The 20529-nt window shown below is 36.8% G+C and overlaps 2 protein-coding genes across 5 annotated transcripts; both read left to right on the top strand.

Annotated features, from left to right (window-relative positions):
* The first annotated feature begins 4232 nt into the window (after positions 1-4232).
* Positions 4233-11736, top strand: LOC137959929 (protein ENHANCED DISEASE RESISTANCE 2-like). 4 transcript variants are annotated; one of them, XM_068807376.1, is made up of 22 exons: positions 4233-4624; positions 5481-5555; positions 5649-5702; positions 5812-5877; positions 5963-6012; positions 6211-6251; positions 6376-6474; positions 6554-6600; positions 6676-6776; positions 6855-6950; positions 7558-7622; positions 7698-7769; positions 7862-8008; positions 8129-8448; positions 8941-9004; positions 9168-9343; positions 9675-9776; positions 9871-9921; positions 10470-10613; positions 10706-10801; positions 10935-11036; positions 11316-11736. In XM_068807376.1, exons 1-22 carry the CDS (start codon positions 4472-4474, stop codon positions 11409-11411), a joined length of 2217 nt encoding a protein of 738 aa, XP_068663477.1. In that variant the 5' UTR covers positions 4233-4471; the 3' UTR covers positions 11412-11736. The 4 variants fall into 4 exon arrangements, with proteins under 4 accessions (XP_068663477.1, XP_068663469.1, XP_068663462.1 ...); XM_068807368.1 differs by having other exon boundaries at positions 8935-9004; XM_068807361.1 differs by having other exon boundaries at positions 6545-6600.
* Positions 11737-12074: 338 nt separating this feature from the next.
* LOC137959920 (protein-tyrosine sulfotransferase-like) lies at positions 12075-18466 on the top strand. Its single transcript, XM_068807343.1, has 13 exons — positions 12075-12426; positions 13306-13373; positions 13860-14037; positions 14118-14189; positions 15568-15856; positions 16061-16204; positions 16385-16489; positions 16599-16746; positions 16870-16922; positions 17011-17079; positions 17169-17288; positions 17388-17519; positions 18125-18466. The coding sequence occupies exons 2-13, from the start codon at positions 13328-13330 to the stop codon at positions 18278-18280; spliced, it is 1512 nt and encodes a 503-aa protein (XP_068663444.1). The 5' UTR covers positions 12075-12426; positions 13306-13327; the 3' UTR covers positions 18281-18466.
* Positions 18467-20529: the final 2063 nt, after the last annotated feature.

The following is a 20529-nucleotide window of genomic DNA, read 5'->3' as shown; positions in this document are numbered from 1 at the left end:
TGCTTGTGGGTGCTCCTTCAAGATGATTTGACACATGTTTGAGCTTGAGGTCTCAAGATGTGTTTTTTGGTTCATTTGCAAAGACCTTGAAAATTGTATAGGAAAAACATCTAAAATACTAAATTTGAAATAATTAACACTATTAAGTTTTGTTATCATAAAAATATGGATGAGAGTCAACTCTAGGTCAACAAATCTCACCTAACCCATCTGAACAGATCGTAGCCACATTATGTGCAAGTTGTAGGTTGCCCTAAAGCATAGGCCATGCCCAACACAATCTATAATCACACCGCAATAGGACCTATCGTGCAAATATAGTAAGTCATGCCTAAAGTGTTCCAACCATTTTTTACAACGAAAACCAAACTTTTGTACACAATCCGACAACCCCAAGCAACAAGCACAGATCGAATAACAATAGAATTTATTTTTTATTTTTTTGAAAAAACACAGAAAAATCTAACTCATACTTTGTGACATATGCAATCCGCGAGTGATTACAAATAAACAAACATGATAATATCTATAAACTAATCACTTTAAAATAGGATTAAATATAAAAATAATTATCAAATACTTGTAGCCATGGCAACTACAATTTTCTCATAGTTCCATAACAATCTACCTCAATACAGTCAATCTTAGAATGGAAATGGCCTCTAAAGCCATAAAGACTCCTTAAAATAACAAGATTAGTTATTTCCTCCTAGCAAGGAAGTAACTCTCAAACAATTATTACCTCAACCACTTGTCACATGAATTGTGTTAGTGTACCCTATAAAAAAGTGCAATGGGAAATATGATTTTTGTGTTAGTGTAAGCAAAATCAGTTGTAACTTTGGGTTAGAATCACTCCTTTTTTAACTCACAAGATTTGATGAACCGAACCTGGACCGGTATTCATCAACCTTTCCATGGCAAAAAGAAAAGGATCAATTAATTGAGTTGAAGTGGACCAGGGTTAGTAAAAATAGCTACTTTGGATGACCACCGGGCAGGCGTGCAGAGGCCGGGAACAGAGTAGAATGGGCATGGGGACGGGACGACGAGGTGGCGGGGCCGGGACTCCTTCTCCTCCATACTTGGCCTTGAAGCTCATCTGACAAGGTCGGAGAAGCGAAGACCTGGCAATCAATTCCCAACTAGCCCTATTGCCGCCTCCTTCCTCATAGACTCGTAGTCCGCCTTTCCCATGTTCTGCCATTACTCTTCTCTGAAAAAGAATCACATACATTAACCATTTCTGATCTCTCCCCCAGTCCCCGACTCTACGGATTCAGAAACAACTTCTCTTCTTCTTGATTAGACCTTAAGCCTGTGGCCGTGGAAGAAGCGACAACTCTATTAATTCCAAAAATTAAATGAAAAGAAAAACAGGCTTCTCCAGTGCTCACACATCAATGTCTGGTATGGATCTCACGCCTTTCTTTATTTTCCTGCGTCTTATCCCCAAGTATATAGCTTCAGATGCTCAGATACTGATAGTCTGATACTCGCCCTTCAGGAAACGTCCAACGATCAAGTACGACCATATCCTTTGCCTTGAAACGCTTTCAATTCCCTTTCCTCCCTCCATTACTCCGTCGTAAATCGCAGAACTGTCATTCGCTACTAATTTAATTGCTCAACGCGTACCACGTACGATGCCTACAGTTTCTGAAGCCTCTGAAGAGAGTATTATGGCCTTTTGTGTCGAGTGTGTGCCTTTTGAAGGGAAGCAGCAGCAGCAGCACCTCTTTTGGAGTAAAAAAGGAAAGATGTGCAGGAGCTGTAAGCGAGCATTTAATCTTTTCTAAACAAGTGATAGGAGTTCCATTACTGAACGAAACTTGGTCTGGACGTCACTTAACGCAATGGGTGTAATCGACGATAAGAAGAGTTTGGCACGGTAGGTAACAAGATTCCATGAACTGCATAAATTCTTACTCTGTGGTGAAGAGAAATCACCGTTAGATTATCTTCCCTAACTATTCGAAGAGTCAACTTTCAAGGAGCTCATCATCTCCATGATTGAGTGAAATTACGGCCTCCCTGCTCAACAACCTCGTGTCTTTTCTGCTACACTCCCCTGGTTCTACACAGGCTAGATGCTTGCTTCCCCTTTCCCAGCTGCAGAGACCTTAGCTTCTTTGACTTTACTGCTCTCTCTTATGGAGCCGCTTCCTGATAACGAAGTGTCGTCTTTCAACTGGTCTGCATATTTTTATGTCGAGAATGTCATCCGTCATTGACGTAGAATTAGAGAAAAGCTTTATCTCATTTGTTTTTGATGAACAAGTTGGTTTAGGAAGATCCTACTTGTATTTGTTAATGAAGAATAAGCAAGAGGAATGATCTCACAAGAAAAGCCTGGTGGGTGACAGTTGACAGGTGAAGGACGAAATCAAATCAATTGAGTCTCGTCTGGTGAATGCGGCTTCTTGAAATTATTGTCAATCTTACGTTTAATACTTTTAAAAGAAAAGGAGAGAAACCTGAACTGTAGCTGGCAAGCATGGCTTCCCAACTGTACCAAATAACACTTGAACGAATCAAGCATTTGATATAGAAGAATTTTCACGACCTCTCTCAGTTGTGTAGCTTTTAAGGCAATCAAGAGTCGTTCAACTGATTATATCCCTGAAACACTATCACTACTGTTCCTTTTCAACTCCATTGATGATCAAGTTTGTTCTTCATCTTTGATAAGTTTATCGGTTTGGATTAGTCCTTTTCATTTTCTTTCTTCTTCTTCACTCGTATTGAACACCAGTGAGGCAGACAGCAGAGCACAAGCAATTGACCAATGCCCTCACGTCACGTCTCTTCTCAACCAACTGCTTAATCAATCTAGGCACATTTATGAAAGAAATGATATCCGATCATGGCACAGGGTCCCCTCATCCCTATCCTTCTTTGGGACCTTGACCACCGTAGGCAAATTCCTGTTGCTGCCCACACATGCATTTATGCGAACGCCTGCAAAGCAAGATGACAGGTCAAGAGCCAAACAAGAGTGCTCTGTGGTCATCTATGATGCTCATGATATATCTTCTTCTTCTTTAACAACTTTTCGTCAAATTAATCGTCGGGGATCTTTTTCTTGGACCTTTTGGGACGGCAGAAGACACAGATTTCTGGGGAGGTTTTGGACTGGAGGATCAGGAATCCTGCATCATCCAGTTGGAACCGAAAGTCTCTCGTTTTAAAACAGAACCTGACAAGCAAATTGCTACCCATCTCTCCTTCTCCTGCTTAATTTCATATCCTCACAAAATAAAAATTATAATAGAAACTAAAAATAAAGATATTATAATCAATTATTATTATATTGGAGAAAGAAAACAGGGTTGAAGTTTGTTCTAACATTAATTAAACTAGCAAAGAGATGCTTTTTTAAAAAAATAAAAAAAATTCCCTACAGAAAAATAATGGTGAAGTGCAGTCGAGACGCCTGCCTGTTTTCTAACAATGTTAGCGAATCATTGATCCTTGGGAACGTGATACCCAACAGAGGAGTTTACCAGAGTGTCCCCGGTGAGAGAGCTGTAGATACTTTGAATTGCAAGCATGAAGCACAACAGACCAAAATCAAGAGTCTGTGTACTTTCCTGTTGGACGAAGTTAGTCTTCTTTTTACAGGTCTTTTCACTTTTTTCATCCTCACCAACCCTCCAAAAGGCGACTGATGCAACTCAAGAAAGTCCTAACGAAACCTTGGACATTGGATTTGCTTTGATTTTGCTTATATTTGGTAAACGGACATCACTTGACCAAATCAGTCCCAAGAAGACATTCGAAGTTGGCATAGTTATTTTATTCTATCGTTCCTGATACCGCTTCCTAGAAAAGATGAAATCCTACTTTTCATTTCCAAGAAACTTGTTGGACTAGAAGAATTGAAGGAGAAGTTTAACAATCATGGATGATGATGATGATAACTGGCATTAGTTGGATCATAAGGTTCCTCGATATTAACTCCCAGTCTTTTTTACATTGCTAATTTCAGTTATGAACGCGGATAAAAAAATGGAGTTCGGGAGTATTTTTAGGCGAAGGCCGTAAAACATTTACTAATTTTTGTCTAGAAAACGAACTGTTACTCTGTCCTGCTTTACCAAAAACTGGTTAGAAAAGCCAGGGGCTCTTTCGGTCATTCGATACCATACTTTTCTGACGACCTTTTGGCTCATATATACACAAATTCAGTTACTTTGACAGAGGAAAAGGCGAGGGAGAGAGAGAGAGAGAGGAGACGAGAGCAGGGTGAGAAAGATTTCTCCGCTATTCCCAACCGAAGAACAGAGGGGGTTCCGTATATGATTCTCTGATTCCCTTAGTTGGGATCAGAGGATCATACATCATCATACTTTCGTTTATTTGGCCCTTTACATACATATCATTTGCTTCGGCTCATGCTGCAGAAGTTCTTAGTTCGACGCCATGAATCTTTGATGTAAAAAAACTTTGAACAAGGGGAGAGCCTGAAATGGGTATGTCGCAGAAGGAAGATCAAATAGAGGGTTGGCTATATGTCATTTCTTCCAATCGGATTCGGTTGCAGTGCACGCGGAAGCGATTCTTTGTTCTGGAAGGGAACCGGCTGAATAGCTTCAAGGAGATGCCATTGTACAAGAAAAAGGTATTTGAGCTTGAGCTTTTGAGTCGTCAGCCTTTCTTCGTTCACTCTGACGATGGAAGGGCCTGGACAATCTGGTTCGGGTAGCTTGTTTGGAGTTCCCATTATTTTTCTACCACCGTTCATGATCTGCTTCGGCAGAAAGGCACGAAAAATGCGAATCCTGGAATCCCTGTTTTCGTGATTTAAATCACTTCTCTTCTCACTTTCTATACTGGTTCGGGACGACGGCTGTTACCTGCTTCGTTTGAGTCAAGGTTGACGTTAATGAAGCATTTGAGACAAGTCACCTGCTAGAATGACGTCTATCATGCTTGAGAGTTAAACATGTATTCGATTTTGATTTACTTTCTTCTCATGGGCTAGAAGGGCTTGGTTCTTATCTCTTCTGGTTCATCGTATTTCACGTATCGTTCCTTTGGTTGTCATGCTATGGTATGGTAGATAAGAGCAGATCTTGAGTCGCCTGTATCCTTTCTTCAAAGCTCAAACTCTAGGCCGTAAAAGTAACTTTGTGGTATTTTCTCACGCTTATAACACCATTTCCAGCGGAATTACCTTTTTGGTTATTCCAGAAAGGTGTTACACATGTCCAACGACCCTGTTGAAGAACCGGTTGATAGACAATGAAGTTTTGAGTTCTTCCATTGTTTTTTTCCATTTAAACATGAACTTGTTCCGCAAATAAAAATTCATTTTGGCACTTGTGGTTCTGCAAAAAGAAATCGTTCCGACTACTTAAAATTTCAGCTCCGACGCAAGTTGGTGCACTTATTTCTCTTCTTTTCTTCAAGTCGCGTGTTAAATTCTAGTATGAGCCATGATGGTTCTGTCACCGTAATGTAATTTATATTTTCAGGATCCTTCGAGGAGCGCGGTCATCGATTCCTGCATCCGTGTCACAGATAATGGACGAATGAATATTCACAGGAAGGTAGGACAACTGTTAGAGTTCCTTTAAGGCAAATACGATTTCTAACACTTAATCTTGCCTTGAGCTTATTGCCTTTATTGGGTTGATTTTTAGGTATTTTATATCTTCACTCTGTACAATGTTTTGAATCACGATGATCGCCTTAAGGTTTGCTTTCTCCTTAAATCACCCTTTGATACCTTTCTGTTGTTTATTATTTCCGTCCATTTTATATGTTACTTCTTGGTTAAAAAAGTACGGGATTCTAATGTTGCAGTTGGGTGCTACGAGTTCAGAAGAAGCAGCAATGTGGATCCGTTCGTTTAAGGAAACTCTGTCAAAGGTCCCTACCTAATTCATTTGTTAGCCCACCTTGGAGATTATCTGTTACCCTGAGTGGTCTAACTAATATTTCCTCCCAACTGCAGGAATGCACGGAACAGATAACCAGTATTGTGGCTTGTAGTAAAAGGAAAAGGTAAGATGATAAGAAACTTGCTGTCAGTTTTTCTCTTGCGATTCTTTTATTTCAGGCTATATAACACAAATGAGCTGTGACATCTACCATTTCATGAACTAGACTAGACTCTTGTCATTATTTTTTCTCTGGGAAATTTATTATGTGCTTCAATTACAGTGACTTTGCCTATTTTATTTATAACCAATTGTTTGACAGATTAAGCCAGCGGAGGGGAACAAATCATATGAAATATGCAGGTGAAGTTATCATGAATTTGTTTCATTTTTGAAATTGTCAGACAGGTTCATTATCTAGAAGTGGGAAAAATTTCTTTTCCTCGACCATTATTAGTTTTCTTTGAAACTTCTTCCTCTTTAACAGAATTCCTAGATTGGACACATTGTTTATCAACACACTCAGATCCAATGACATCTGATGTTATTGCTCCTTCCCCTTGGACAATATTTGGCTGTCAAAATGGTAAACAGCAACTAATCTTGTTTCTTTACTTCTCAATTTCTCCAAGTACCTAAACTCAGTGCTTTGAAAGTCCATGCAGGTTTGCGGCTATTTAGAGAGACAAAAGATAGTGATTTCCAGGGGAAGGTATTAACCATCTCTCTATACCATATGTTGAGTAGTTGATATATTACTAATTGGTTTTCACATTCCTGTCTGCAGAACTGGGATGATCATCCAGCAGTAATGGCAGTAGGAGTAGTGGATGCTACTTCTGAAACCATTTTCCAAACACTCATGTCTCTAGGTTTATCCAGATCAGAGTAAGAGTGGTTGTGTTTATGGTTTATATAATTTTTTCTTATATTATAAGCCTTTTTGAGTTTATCCTGCTTTTGCAGATGGGATTTCTCTTTTTATCAAGGTTGTGTGATAGAACACCTTGACGGTCATACAGACATTATTCATAAGCAATTGAACGGTGATTGGTTGCCCTGGTCAGTTCTAGATCTCTTCGACTTTTTTCCTTTTAGTAAACTTTCTAAATGAGGCCATATTTTTCAGGTTCTGCAATGGGCCCCTTGGATTACTATGCATTTGATTCTTTTCATGGGGGTCATTTATATATTTAAGGAACTACCTTGTTGCAGTCTGTCTGTGTAGGAAAATGTGACAGCTACTCACTCTTTTGTTTTTTAAATTGGGTTTAAGAAGGGACACAACATTTCAAAAAGTATGTGCTGTTGATGTCTGAAGTTGTATGTGATTCTTCAGTATGCCCATTAATTTATATTTTGAGGAGTGCTGTGCCTGATTTCAAGCTTCACAAATTTTGCAATGTCTTCTGATATGGTGTCTCTTTCCAAATTGCATGCTGCTGGCAGTTCTCCCTATGTCAATTTGTTGTTCTATGCATATTTTTTTTAGCAGTTTTGCCCTTGTCATGAGATTCTATGCTATGTTCCTTGTTCAACATTAGTTGATATTTGTGTGGAAAGTTGTCAAAAACATTAAGAAATCTCCTTACATCAACAAGACAAGGCAGTGACAGATCTAAGAAAGAAGCCCTTTGATTATACTCTCAAATCGGTGATTAATTTTCAGGGGAATGAAACGGAGAGATTTACTTCTACGGCGTTATTGGCGTAGAGAAGATGATGGAACCTATGGTAGTAATATTATTCATAACTTTTTGATGTAGTTTAAAATGTCATATCCATAACTCGGTTTTTCTTTGCTTGCAGTAATTCTGTACCATTCTGTCTTCCACAGAAACTGCCTGCCTCAGAGGGGCTACATTCGGGCCTGCCTTAAAAGTAATGTATGCTTTGAAATGGAAAAGTAGTTTATTTGTCTCTTTTTACAATTAAAATGTCGATTTTTTCCTAGCTTTGTGTTTATCTTTTAGGTGGAGGCTATGTAGTATCTCCTGTGAACCAAGGAAAGCAATCGGTTGTAAAACATATGCTAGCAATGGACTGGAAATTTTGGAAATCTTACCTATTCACCTCATCAGCAAAATCTGTTACTATCAGAATGCTTGGGAGAGTGGCTGGTAATTAATTTTCTGCTCTTGAGACATAGTGTTGTAACTGTGAATTATGCTTGAAGATTAAGATTTTTGAGCATAAAGCAGATTCCAACTTTTTTTATTGTTGTTTTCATTAACCTTCAGCATTAAGGGAATTGTTCAGAGCCAAAATGGGTTCCTGTATGCACTCCACATTCAGTTCACGTGAATTGACGAGAGAGATTGGGTTGCCCCAGAGCGAGAGAGAGGATATTAAGGTTGAACTCCAGGAGGAGAATATCGACATCCCGAACCTAACAGAAGAACAGGAGCAAAGTTCACCCAATAGGCTCTCAAACTTGGCCGGCTCCTTTCTTCAGCTCAATGACGCCACAGATGAGTTCTTTGATGTCCCTGAAGAATCAGAGTCTGAGGCACCAGAGAACTCATGGACTTCTAATTCAGGACTAGAGATGCACTCCCAGGTGGTTTTCCATCTCAATCTGTTGGATTTGTTTAGGGATAAATTTCCTCTTTGGCTGAAAAAAAAAATGAAGCTGGAGCACCTCCATTATAAGCATTAGCCTGAGGGATTGACAAATGGACCAGTCATACTCCAAAATTGTCTGTCCTTATTTTTCCATTCATGCAATTTACAGCAGTGTGGAAACCATTGGGGGTGATTGTCTTACTTCTGGTAACACTGGTAATTCTGCTAGCCTGACTGGAAGGGTTCTTTTTAGGAGGTTTGTCCTCAGGGCAAACCACCAGAGAACACCAGAATGCCCAGATTGGATCATCCAAAACTTAATTTCATTTGATACAAAAATATTTCTGTGTATGTACACTGGGTGTCATTTTTTTGGTTATTAAATAATTTTGTATTTTGTTTTCCTTCTGCTTGAATAAAAGTCATTTTGTTAGATTTATTAAGTTTGTCATTTGCTTTTTGCTTCATTGGCATAAAAAAGGGACAGGATTTGCGCCATGGCAGGCTATCCACGGCAGCAAATTTTGTGAAGAAATTACATGATCTAGCTGGTGAGTAATTGTCAGATTTTTATTCAAACAGGCTCTAGTCAATTGGGATATTTGTCTTATGGCAGAATAGATGGCCACTACATTTCCATATATTTCATTTATTCCGTGTAGCTCTGGAACATATTTTCAATGTTCCAGCTCCTGAAAGTTAACAGTTTTGCAGTTCAAAAGAGGGGCTACGTGGACTTACAGGAGATGGTGAAAGAGGATAGCATATGTTGCTGCTATGGTACAACTCTTCCAAAGGATCAAACTTGTATTTTGCCCTGCAGTTGGGCAGAGACAGACGCATCCACATTTCTGATTCGAGGAAAGAATTATTTAAATGATCATCATAAGGTACTCCTGTTATTCTTAACATTTTTAATTTATAGTTTGGATATTTTCTTTTGCAATTGTCTTAATTAAATGAATGAACAATTCCAAAAATGTCTCAGGTTACATCTCTAAGCTCTTGAGTGTGAACTTGTTATTGTCATTCAAGAGAAGATTTGAGCATTGTGAGAGAAAATAATGTTAATGAGTTTCCCATAGTTGTACAGTTGAGAGTTAGCATTTGCAATGAAAAAGCCCTCAACTGAAACATTACAAAACCAGTTCATATTAGTTAACATCGGATACACATTTGCCATGGATTGTGACCTACTTGTTAACTTGACAAATTTGTTAGGTCAAGGCAACAGGCACCTTGTTCCAAATGGTTGCTGCAGATTGGCTAAGATCAGATAAGCGAGAAGATGATCTTGGAGGTCGTCCTGGGAGCATAGTTCAGGTGGATTGTGTAGCTTACACTGTTCTTTGGTGGCAAAAGGTTTTGGTGCTTCTTATAGATCTTTCTGAAGTAACAAATTGAAGTTTTCTTGCAGAAATATGCTGAGCAGGGTGGCAAAGAGTTTTTCTTTATTGTCAACATACAGGTGACTTGAGTGACTGTTTTGTTTAAGTTTCTTTTTACTTATTTATATCCATGTATAATAGTTGGATACTCTGAAAAAAAAAATACTTGAATCTCACATAATAGGTATCAAGATTTAAAATGCGCCTTGACTATTCAAAAGTAAAAAGCACCTTGCATTGAATCATTAAACTAGAAGCATAGGTAATCACATTGCTGTCTTTGACATTATATTTCTTAAGTTGGGTCTTATCCACTGGACTTCTGACTAACAACAAGATGAATTGAATTTTGTTTTCTTCACTAATAGAGGCGCTGTCTACATCATTTTCAGAAAAAAAAAAATGGCTCTGTCTACATGTTAGCTATTGCATAAGATGGCTGAGCATACTGCGGAAGCAGTCAGCTAGTTTATGTTTGGGTGCAAATGATCAATGTTTAGCAATTCTCCTGGTCAAATGCCTTTGGGTGGCAAAGAGTATCTGCTGGGGAGTTGGAATTTACTTTATCACTGCAAAATTCTATTGATTTAGTTCTAGTGTCTCATCCCTATTTATTATCCTACACCAGGTTCCAGGGTCTACTACTTATAACCTTGCCCTGTACTACATGTTGGATTCCCCTGTGGAAGAGATTCCCCTACTGGATAGCTTCATTAAAGGAGATGATGCATATAGGAATTCAAGGTTCAAGCTCATACCATATATTTCTAAGGTGAGATTATTCACTTATATGAAGGTCGATTGGGTTAAAGTTTTCTCAAGGCTAGCCTTGAATATATTTCTGCTCTTCACTTGTCTTTGCAGGGTTCCTGGATAGTGAAACAAAGTGTTGGCAAGAAAGCATGCTTGGTGGGTCAAGCACTAGATTTGAACTATTTTCATGGGTCAAACTATTTGGAGGTGAGTCACACACTTGACCAAAGATAATACAAAGTAAATAAACAAATAAATAAAGTATAAAAACCATTGGTGGAATGTTTCTTTTGTTGGGTTTAATGTCCCAACTTATGAGTTGTCTGTTATTAATGTCCAGATTGATGTCGATGTTGGGTCTTCAACAGTTGCAAGAGGTGTGGTTAGTCTTGTTCTTGGTTACCTAAACAATCTGGTCATTGAAATGGCATTTCTGTTACAGGTCAGAGTGCTCTTCCTTGAAACACAGTTGAAATTTCTTTCATTGATCATTTCATCTCTGAGAATATTAGCATATTTCATTTGAACAAACATATCAACTTAGAATCTTTTATGATGAAAGACAAGACAAGACAAAAGGATTTTATTGATGAAAAATGGATTGTTTTGTGACACTGGAAATATTAAATGGGTAAAGAAAGAAAGGAAATGTAATGGTGTAACACAACTACTTCTGCTCGTTGTGCTTTCTAATGAATAATATACCCTTGTACTCAAGCAGGCCAACACCCACGAGGAGCTCCCTGAGGCGCTTTTAGGAACATGCCGTCTTAACCAGTTAGATGCATCAAAATCTGTGTTGGTTAGACCGTATTGATGGTGTGAAGCCGGAGTTGCCCCGTCCCGGAAGCCCCGAAGACATTTTCTGGCAGAAGAAAGAAGACCAAGTTACGAATTGTGTTATACAGACGAGTGGCAGTCATAATTCTTTCATTCAGATCGAAAATGGAAATTAAGCGAGCTATTAATATCCTTGAGGTTCTTCTTGACGGCATTTAGTATGTATATAGGGTCCTCTAATTAAATATCATTCTTTGTAATGCGGCAATATTCAGTATTGGTGCTTTGTATCTTTCCCTGTCATGGGCTTTTTTTGCTCGCATCTTCTTTTTGTTTTCACGTCCAAGGGAAATTACGTTAAAATTGACCCCTAATCCTTCCATGTATTTCCTTTGAAATAGCCCTCCTGTAAAGAATTAGAAAAGAAAAGGCCTCAACAAGTCCACTTAGTCTATAAAGAATGCAGAGTCTTTAACTATTTTGACGCTTTGTAGTTGATCAGAGTTGAACCACCGTCGTGGCCTCCACAGAGATGGATGATTGGGTAAAAAACTTAGGTCAAGCAAAACGATTCACGCGAAGATCCCGGAATAAGAATGATCGGCCGGCCACGATTTCCTCCGAGACGTCTGCCTTTTTTATTATGGTTGACAGGTCAGCTTTGAAGAACCAACGTTGACATTTATTTAAAGGACCACTATCTCAATTCGCCCCGCCACAGAACCTGTACTTAGCCGCACGAAGGCGCACATTAGCTGGGTTACCGCGTTTTTATTCCTTTTCTGCATCGTTTTTCATGTAAATTCGAAGCTTTTCCTTCGCTCGATCTCTCGATCGGCGTCCTACGGAACGGCCAGAGAGGGGTGGTGAAGAGAGAAGAGGATATGCGAATTGTTTCAACCGATCCTCCTCTCTCTACAAGGTTTTTTTCATAGCGTTGAAGAGAAGATTCGAATGGCGGCATGTGTGTTTCCATGGACTGCGAGTTTGTTTGCTGCAATTCGGCCATCCCTCGCGAATTAATGAGCAAAAGATCTCGAATTTCTGGACAGGCAGGCCAATACCCCTCTTCGGATTTATTTTTCCGTTCGCTGAATCCTCTGTCGCGTTGCTTTTTGTTGTCTTTGGAAGCGATGCTATTTGAATTATGCTGTTTTGGTTTTTGGTGGAAATTTCAGTGGATTCCGTACTTTTGTTCTGTGTCGGTAATGAGCTTATGTTGAACCGCTATATTTTTATTGATGTTTGCTCGGAGGGGATTAAAGTCCTATCTTAACGAGTGTGTTAAGCGATACTTTTGGATTTTTCTGTGCTTGCTGGTACGAAATTTCCTTTATGCATTTATTTATCTGTCTGAAGCTTTCTTCGGCAACTGTTTTTTTTTTTTTTCATTGTAGTCTTTGTTTCTCTCACTAGGATATTTTGAGTGTTGATTGTTTCATGTCTGAGTTGGGAACCTCAATTTTTGTTATGGTTAAACGGCAGGTTTTTTTCTGCTACCTTCATTCGAATTTATTTTTCTTTTTTAATATATGCTTATCCTATTTTCAGAAAAAAACAAAAAAAACCCGAACTTTCGAATCTATTTGTTCCCTTCATGTCTTTTATGTTGACTCTAAAGTTATTGGTCTTTCATCAGGAGTTTCAACGCTGCTACCATTATATTAATGGGTTTGGGTTCTGTGTTAGTTGAGGTTTTTTTCTTTTCCGTATATAAAGGTTTTATTTTATGTGCCTTTTTTAATTTTTATTCTGCTCAATGGACATTTCGATGTTTTTTATGCGTATTTTGCATTATTTTGGCTCCTTTTGCTATTTATGTACTCGCTATGAAGAGAATGATGGCCTAGGTCCATATCTAGTTTGTACCTTCTTCCTTGGCTTTGTCTAATAGAGTGTTTTTTTTTTTTTTTGTTCTTATTTCCTTGCAGTAGCTTGAGAGAAAAGGCGAGGATGGTTTCTAGCATTAAGAGTGGTTTGCTGTTGCTTCTTATAGTGGGTATGTATCATTAGATTCCTGCTCTTTCTCATTTTGTGGATTTTTGGAGGCGGCATCCTCTTTTGCTTTCCTTTTTAATGCAATGATTGTCAAGTTTGTTCTTTGATTTTAGAAAAGCTTGAGGCAAAAACTATCTTTTCTGTTGAACCTTTTCCATTGTTCAATTTTCTCCTTTTTTTCTCCTAAAGGGAGCAACTGGTTTCTGCCAGTGTCACGTTTGTCCACAAATTGCTATGCACTATGAGGTGTTTGATTTAAAAATAAATTTCCGGAAAGTAGAATAGTATGGTGTTAAACTGCCACTGTATTTTCTTTGAAACTTTATCATCTGTAATCGTCATTAGTCTATTTTTCTGGTCTTGAGATGAAAGAATCAACTATTACATTTCAAACCTGAATGAAATAGAATCATATGTTGTTTCTGAATTCTCTCATCCTCTTAAAAGCCAATACAATGACAGACCTCAACATTTTTTATGCTGCCAGTTGGTGCATTTCCAGTCAAAGTTCAGTCTCAAATTGGTTTCAAATACTGTGAGAACACTGTGACGAATTGGGCCAATACCGCCCTTGCTGATGGACCCAGAGGAGACAAATTAACACTTCGTGATTTATTGTTCTTTCTTCATATCCCGCGTACTGGAGGACGTACCTATTTCCACTGGTAAAGTTTTTGCTTTTCACTTATCAATTTTGTTTTGTGTTTTTGTCAGTTGATTGACAGTTTCCTTCTTGTTTTGACAGCTTTCTCAGAAAACTTTACACCAGTGATCAGGAATGCCCCCGTTCATATGACAAGCTCCGGTTTGATCCGAGGTATTATGTACTCTTTTCAACGTATCTGACCATAAAAAAGTACTTCAAGGGTTTGACCTTGGGTTTTGATCCTAATGAAGTTCTTGTTACCAAGGGCAACTTTCAACCTCCAGACATACTAAAATGAGTCAAAATGTTAAGTTGGAAAGATGTCAATATCTGATTGGTTGTTATCTTCTATCATATCCATGTCTAACATATGGGCATTTTTAAGGTTTAGGCTCAACCAAATCTGATGCTAATACACCATTGGGGCCAAACTGTTTACACCTTCGTACAGCTCAGTTGGTATCATTCTCTGATTATATCCTTTTTTTAAAATATCTGAGAACCATTCCAACAGCTTAAAGAAAGGAGCTATTTTTATTGCCATGTTGTCTGTTTTGACATGCTGCCAGGAGGGCCCCACTCTGGTGGCATGATATAGGTGGCTGATTGCTTTAGCGAGAAAGATAATGAACATTAAAGGTGGTTGGTTACTTGGGAAACTGAAACCTCATTACATAGTTGCAGTTGTCTCATATTATCAAGCATTATAAGCTTCCTGTCAACCTATTTCCAAAATGATTGAAACATGTCTTTTTTTTGGGAGAATTATATGTCATTTTTTCCAATGCGAATTTGTCCTTTTCTTCTTGCCAATAGAAAATAATAAGTACACCAAATGTTCTTAAAATGTGGATCTTGGATCATCTTCCATCACCGGGATCAGCTGTTGGATGGTGAAAATTGAAAATGTTCTAGTGAACAAGCTTAACTCTCCAGTTGATGACATTCAACCAGTACATATTTTTAGGCTGTTGAGTTTGTAGGAGCTCTTCATTTACTTTTCTCCTGAAGCTCTATAGCCTTGTGGCTTCTCTCAAATAAGTTCATCTACTGAACCATTATCTGCATAACTGATAGATCAATTCCATCGTAAGTTGGATATTGTTAATAGAAATAGTCCCATATAGATAAGTGTTAAGAAAAACCATTAGTTTGAGCAATAGGCCTCGTAAGTGGTTAGTCATTTTGCAGATAGAACAGGGCTCAATCTCAACATAGTATCAAAGCAAGATATCGACAAGGACTTGTACCTAGTCTGTACCCAATTGATTTTGTAGATTATCTCTGTTATCCGTTAGTGTAAGCCTGGACATGATGAGGAGTGTTAGTGGGACTAGTCCCACATAAATAAATGTTAAGAAAAAAATATTGCTTTATGAGGTTAAGCAATAGGTCTCTTAAGTAACCAATTATTTTGGGATGGAATCAAACTCAATCTTAACAGCTACCTTAGGAGAATCTAGCTCTGTAATTTCTTACATTTTTCAACTGTTGTCGGTCTAAACTGTGCCAAATAAACCTCTAAGTGCTTGTATTGGATCCTTTGCAGCAAGCCAAACTGCCGGTTAATGGTTACTCATGATGACTATAGCATGACAACTAAACTGCCCAAGCAGAAGGCTTCAGTGGTCACAATATTAAGAAACCCTGTTGATCGTGTTTTTAGCACATATGAATTTTCTGTAGAGGTTGCTGCAAGGTTTTTAGTCCATCCAAACTTAACTTCAGCTACTCAAATGACCAAACGTTTTCGCTCTAAATCCCGTGGAGTTAGTACTTTGGATATTTGGCCCTGGAAGTATTTGGTTCCTTGGATGAGAGAGGACCTTTTTGCTCGGGTATGTATATTTTTATATTACTGCAAAGTTACTTTATGTTACTTATTCTTGTCTTGCATCTTTGGTAGCATCTTTTTTTTTTCAAAATATAGATATGTTGCATGGTTTCCCCTAGATCATTTTTTGCTTCATTCTCTGCTAGCATGGAACATTATTCCCCTCCACTTGCACTGTCTACTATGTGATTGTTTTATTTGTTGACAGAGGGATGCTAGGAAGCATAAAAGTATTAGAGACATAAGCAACCTAAATGACTCGTACAACATGGAGGACATTGTTATGCCCTTACATGAGTTCATCAATGATCCTATAGCTCATGATATCATTCACAATGGAGCCACTTTTCAGGTAAGTAGGTCAACTTTTTGTAGTTGTGATAACTTCACTTTGTTTCGAGACTATAAAGTAGGATGAAAGATCTTTGTTATCATCAGCTATCTCTGGATTATTATTTATCTGTTTGAATCTATATGTTTCCTTTTTTAAGCCCATGTAAAAATAATAATTTTCATTCTGATTCTTTAACAGGTAGCAGGCTTGACTAACAACTCTTACCTAGATGAATCTCACGAAGTTCGTCATTGTGTAAGGAAATATCCTAAACTAGGGAAGCATGTACTTCATGTTGCAAAGGTACGTCTTTTTGTCTTTTTTTAAGGAATCAATGATTCAAAGACTCTATACGACCTTCAGAAACTAGTGATATGTTGTCTAACACCTCAATGAATATGAATACTATCAGAAGCGACTGGATGATATGTTATATGTTGGACTCACTGAGGAACATAAAGAATCTGCTACCATGTTTGCAAATATGGTGGGGACCCAAGTTCTTTCCATGCAGGAGACCTTAATCTCTTCTACTGAGATAGCTTTTAGTAACAAATCAGGTAGCACCTTCTCTAGTCTAATGCATCTATGGTGTGTGATGGCTCATGCCTAGGAATGTAAGCACAATATTTTATCTTCTTGAAGACATAAGGTATTTCTTACATCAATTAACTTTGGTGCAGAAGCAAACTCTTCCTTTCTAGTTCCTGAGCCTGATATTGGGAACTTGTTGCAGGTAAGATGAGCAGTATAAAATTCTCATTTTTCTCAAAAAATAAAAGAATTTTTTTTGGCTTTTTGCTTACCACCATGCTTGATGATAGAGTAGCATCAATGACCAAGAGGCAAGCGAAATTCCTTCAACAAAAATAGGATTCTCCTCAGATGAAAATGTAAGATCTCTGTTGCTTTTAACTGGAGTTTCTATTATTTGAAGAATCCCCTGCACTTTTTGTTACTTTTTTAGTAACATCCTTGACAGATGACAGTAGTGAAGTTGATGGAAGCTTATGAAGTTTGTATATCAAGTCTGAGAAAAACTCAGGCAAACCGTCGTACTACTTCTTTGAAAAGAATCTCTCCTGCAAAATTTTCAAAAGAGGTAAACTTTTGTACCCCAAATAACATGGAGTGAAGAGTTTTATCCTTCTGATTACTTTTACTATACTTGATAACTTTTCTACTTTGGACACTTTGACAGGCAAGACGTGCAGTCCCTGAGACAGTTCTTAAGCAAATTGTTTCCCTAAACAGCCTTGATGGGGAGCTTTACAAGCATGCACAAGATATTTTTTCACAGCAGCAGAAGCATCTTCAGCGGAAGTTGATTCAAGTTAGTCCTTATCAAACCTCTAGCCTTCATTTCATTTAGTGCACTATATGGAAATTCTATTTGATTTTGACTGAGAGGTGGATTTCAGAAATTTACTTACAAGATGAAAACAAAGAATTGTACCTCTAATGGACTGCAAATTGACACTTTTAAAAATATGTTAAAGCCGCCAATTAAATGGACCAATACACAAGACCAGGACAAGGTCGCTCAAACAAAAATACTGTCTTCAAATGTGAACACTTTTTCTTTTCCTATAATTCTAAGGTAAGGAAAACTTCGTTTGTTCTTATTCCTCCCAGATAACTTACTTAGATTTTTTTTTTCATTTTCTGGAATTATTTTGTTTGGAAAGAGAATTGGGTGATTGATTAATGTTATCATTTTCTTCTAGTTAAGTTTTTTCTTTTTTTACAATTTTTTTTTTTTTTTGCAAAGGAAATTTTGACAATGTATGATTTATCTGGTCACACCTTCAAAGTTAGAAATTTGGTGCATCATCAAGACTCCACCAGTTAATACCAAAATCTGCTTATTGGAAAGGACTAGGATCTGGAAATTTTGTGTGTTGAACAGTGTGAGTTCTTACAAGCATTTTGTTGCAGGGGAAAGCAGGAGAGAGAAGTCAGAAAAACTACATGATTGAGCTTGGTAATTATCCTTGGAAGGTAGTTGGACTGGCAATGGCGATTCCTTTAATCGTCACATCCATCTTTCTTCTTGTAACCTCTAAAAGGAGGAGTTCAAAACTCAAGGTCTGAAAATTGAAGGGTATAAAGGTGTTCTTATTTATTGTCCTGAAAAAAAAAAACAAAAGGTTCTTCAGCTTTTGGCCTTTATCCATCATACACATGCAGGACCTTTTCTTACTTTTTATACAGCTTTATTCAATGTAAACGATTAGAAAAGAGGAATAGAAACAAAAGAGAGGGTTATATCTTTTATTACATCTGTCTTCCTTTCAGCTTATGAACATAGTTGGTTTGACAATTTTCTTCCAGCTGCAGGCACTTTCATATAATATCTCCCACTTAAATTGGTTTTTTTTCAACAGATTAGCATCATAATAAATATTCAATAGTATAGATTCTAAATATAATTTAAAAATAATTATTAGTTATAAATATTTAATATTAATTAATAATTTTTTTTCAATTTGTAATTTATTGTGTACATATAAATTAAGTCGTGGTGGCATTTTCCACCTGATTTATGATAAATCAAGTTTTCACTTTTTTCCAACTTTTCTTTCCCAATTAAACTCTAACACGTATTAACATTGCAAAATAGGTATACCTTCGATATTCTTTTATTTCTCTATATTTTTATTTTAAAAATATGTAATTATGAAGCAAATAATGTTGAATAATTTTAAATGTTTTTTTCATACTGTTTAGATTTTTTTTCTTCCTTGTGTCAACGTGTAAGTAGGGGTGGCATTGAATCTAGCCGGTTTGCGAGCGGCTCGAGTTCGGTTCAGTTTTGGTTCGGTTCAATTCAATTTATCTCAATTTCGAACTGAGTTCGAGATCCAGATATAGACTCGTTTGAGTTAACGAGATGAGCTTGACCGAACCATCTCCTACGAAAATTCCTCTCGAGTGCCATTGGAGTTTTTCCTTCCGCAAGAAGACGATTGCACACGTGCGAGATCACAAACAAGTAAAAAACATAAAATTCTAGGGACTATTAGTGGTTTTTTTAATAAATATTGAAAAAATATTTTTAGTAGAAATACGTTTCTTGGGACTCTGAATACCTCATGCCTTTTTGAAATATTTTTTTAATTAAAAATTTTTATTACAAAAATTATATAATTTTTTAAGTAAGATTTTCCTACCAAGACTATATAGAAAATTTTTGAATAAATATTTGACAATTGATGCTGTAATACTTTTAGCATGAGACAATTTTCATAACAATTTTGTGTTTAACATTTTATTTGATTAAAAATTTATCGATAAGTATAGTAATATATTAGATTGATTATTAATTTTTATTTATTTCCCTAAAAGAGGCAATAAAAAGTCTATTTAATTTTCCTAAAAAAAATTTCAAAAATTTCTTGTAATTTTTTAGTAAGTCACTAATAGTAATATGATTTTATTTAAAGGTTTTTTTTTAAATATGTATCCTATAGAATATAAATTTTCAACCAGGAGTACTAAGGAGGCCATAGTAAATTTATGACCAGATTCAAAAATTACAAAATAAGCTAGAAAATATTTGGGGTAAAAAAAAAATATTAATGCGTTCTAATCCATTATTAAGATTCAATCCCGCACCTCCCCTATCATTTCTTTATAAAATGTATGCATAATTTTATATATAATTTATTTGACATATATTTTATGTAGAGTATAAAATGTAGGTTAAGCTCGAACTCGGCTAGAGCTCAAGCTTAATTACAATTTTAGGCTCGAGGCTAGGGTCGGGTCGGCTTGAGCTTGAGTTCGAAATATTTAAATCAAACTCGACTCAAACATTAGAAGTTTCGATCTCAGCACAATTCGATGTTACCATTATGCCTAATTTTAAGTAGAAGTCATACCTAATTTTATGTAAAATGTATGCATAATTTTATATATAATTTATTTAATATGTATTTTTTGAAAAAAAATTAAATGTACGTTAGAGCTCAAACTGGAGACATGTATTTTTTGAAATGTTTTAAATAAATGTTGAAGCTCGAGCTCGGCTCGGCTCGATGCCACCCCTACTTGTAAACTTAAATTACCCAATATTCAACATGGTACACACAATATGTACCAAAAGATTTCAGATATTTTTATCATTTTTTAATAATTAAGATCATGAATATCTATTAATTATAATACTTATTTTTTCAATTTCTTGTCAAATATAGTACAACATATAAAATAATAGCTATGATTATTTAAATGTATTATATAAAAAATTAAAATAAATAAATAAACAATAGGTGCCTAGAATGGGTTTCTTCTTGCTAAGAGGAACAAGTAAATAGAAAAAGGGGCAGAGGGAAGTGAAT

This window comes from Aristolochia californica, unplaced genomic scaffold (genome assembly GCF_029961685.1).
Source record: "Aristolochia californica isolate CCGP_79_NKW_82.1479 unplaced genomic scaffold, dmAriCali1.0.hap1 SCAF_1, whole genome shotgun sequence".
Classification (NCBI taxonomy): Eukaryota; Viridiplantae; Streptophyta; class Magnoliopsida; order Piperales; family Aristolochiaceae; genus Aristolochia; species Aristolochia californica.
Note: the sequence above shows the minus strand (reverse complement) of the source record. Positions and strands in the feature narration are given on the sequence as shown.

Excerpts from the sequence above, each read along its gene's own strand:
- LOC137959929 (XM_068807355.1), top strand. The coding sequence starts at position 4,472 with ATGGGTATGTCGCAGAAGGAAGATCAAATAGAGGGTTGGCTATATGTC. Across the intron at positions 9,344-9,674 it reads ATTTAAATGATCATCATAAG|GTCAAGGCAACAGGCACCTT; the intron begins GTACTCCTGTTA and ends CAAATTTGTTAG. Across the intron at positions 10,614-10,705 it reads TCATACCATATATTTCTAAG|GGTTCCTGGATAGTGAAACA; the intron begins GTGAGATTATTC and ends TTGTCTTTGCAG.
- LOC137959920 (XM_068807343.1), top strand. The coding sequence starts at position 13,328 with ATGGTTTCTAGCATTAAGAGTGGTTTGCTGTTGCTTCTTATAGTGG. Across the intron at positions 13,374-13,859 it reads GCTGTTGCTTCTTATAGTGG|TTGGTGCATTTCCAGTCAAA; the intron begins GTATGTATCATT and ends TTATGCTGCCAG. Across the intron at positions 17,080-17,168 it reads GATTCTCCTCAGATGAAAAT|ATGACAGTAGTGAAGTTGAT; the intron begins GTAAGATCTCTG and ends CATCCTTGACAG.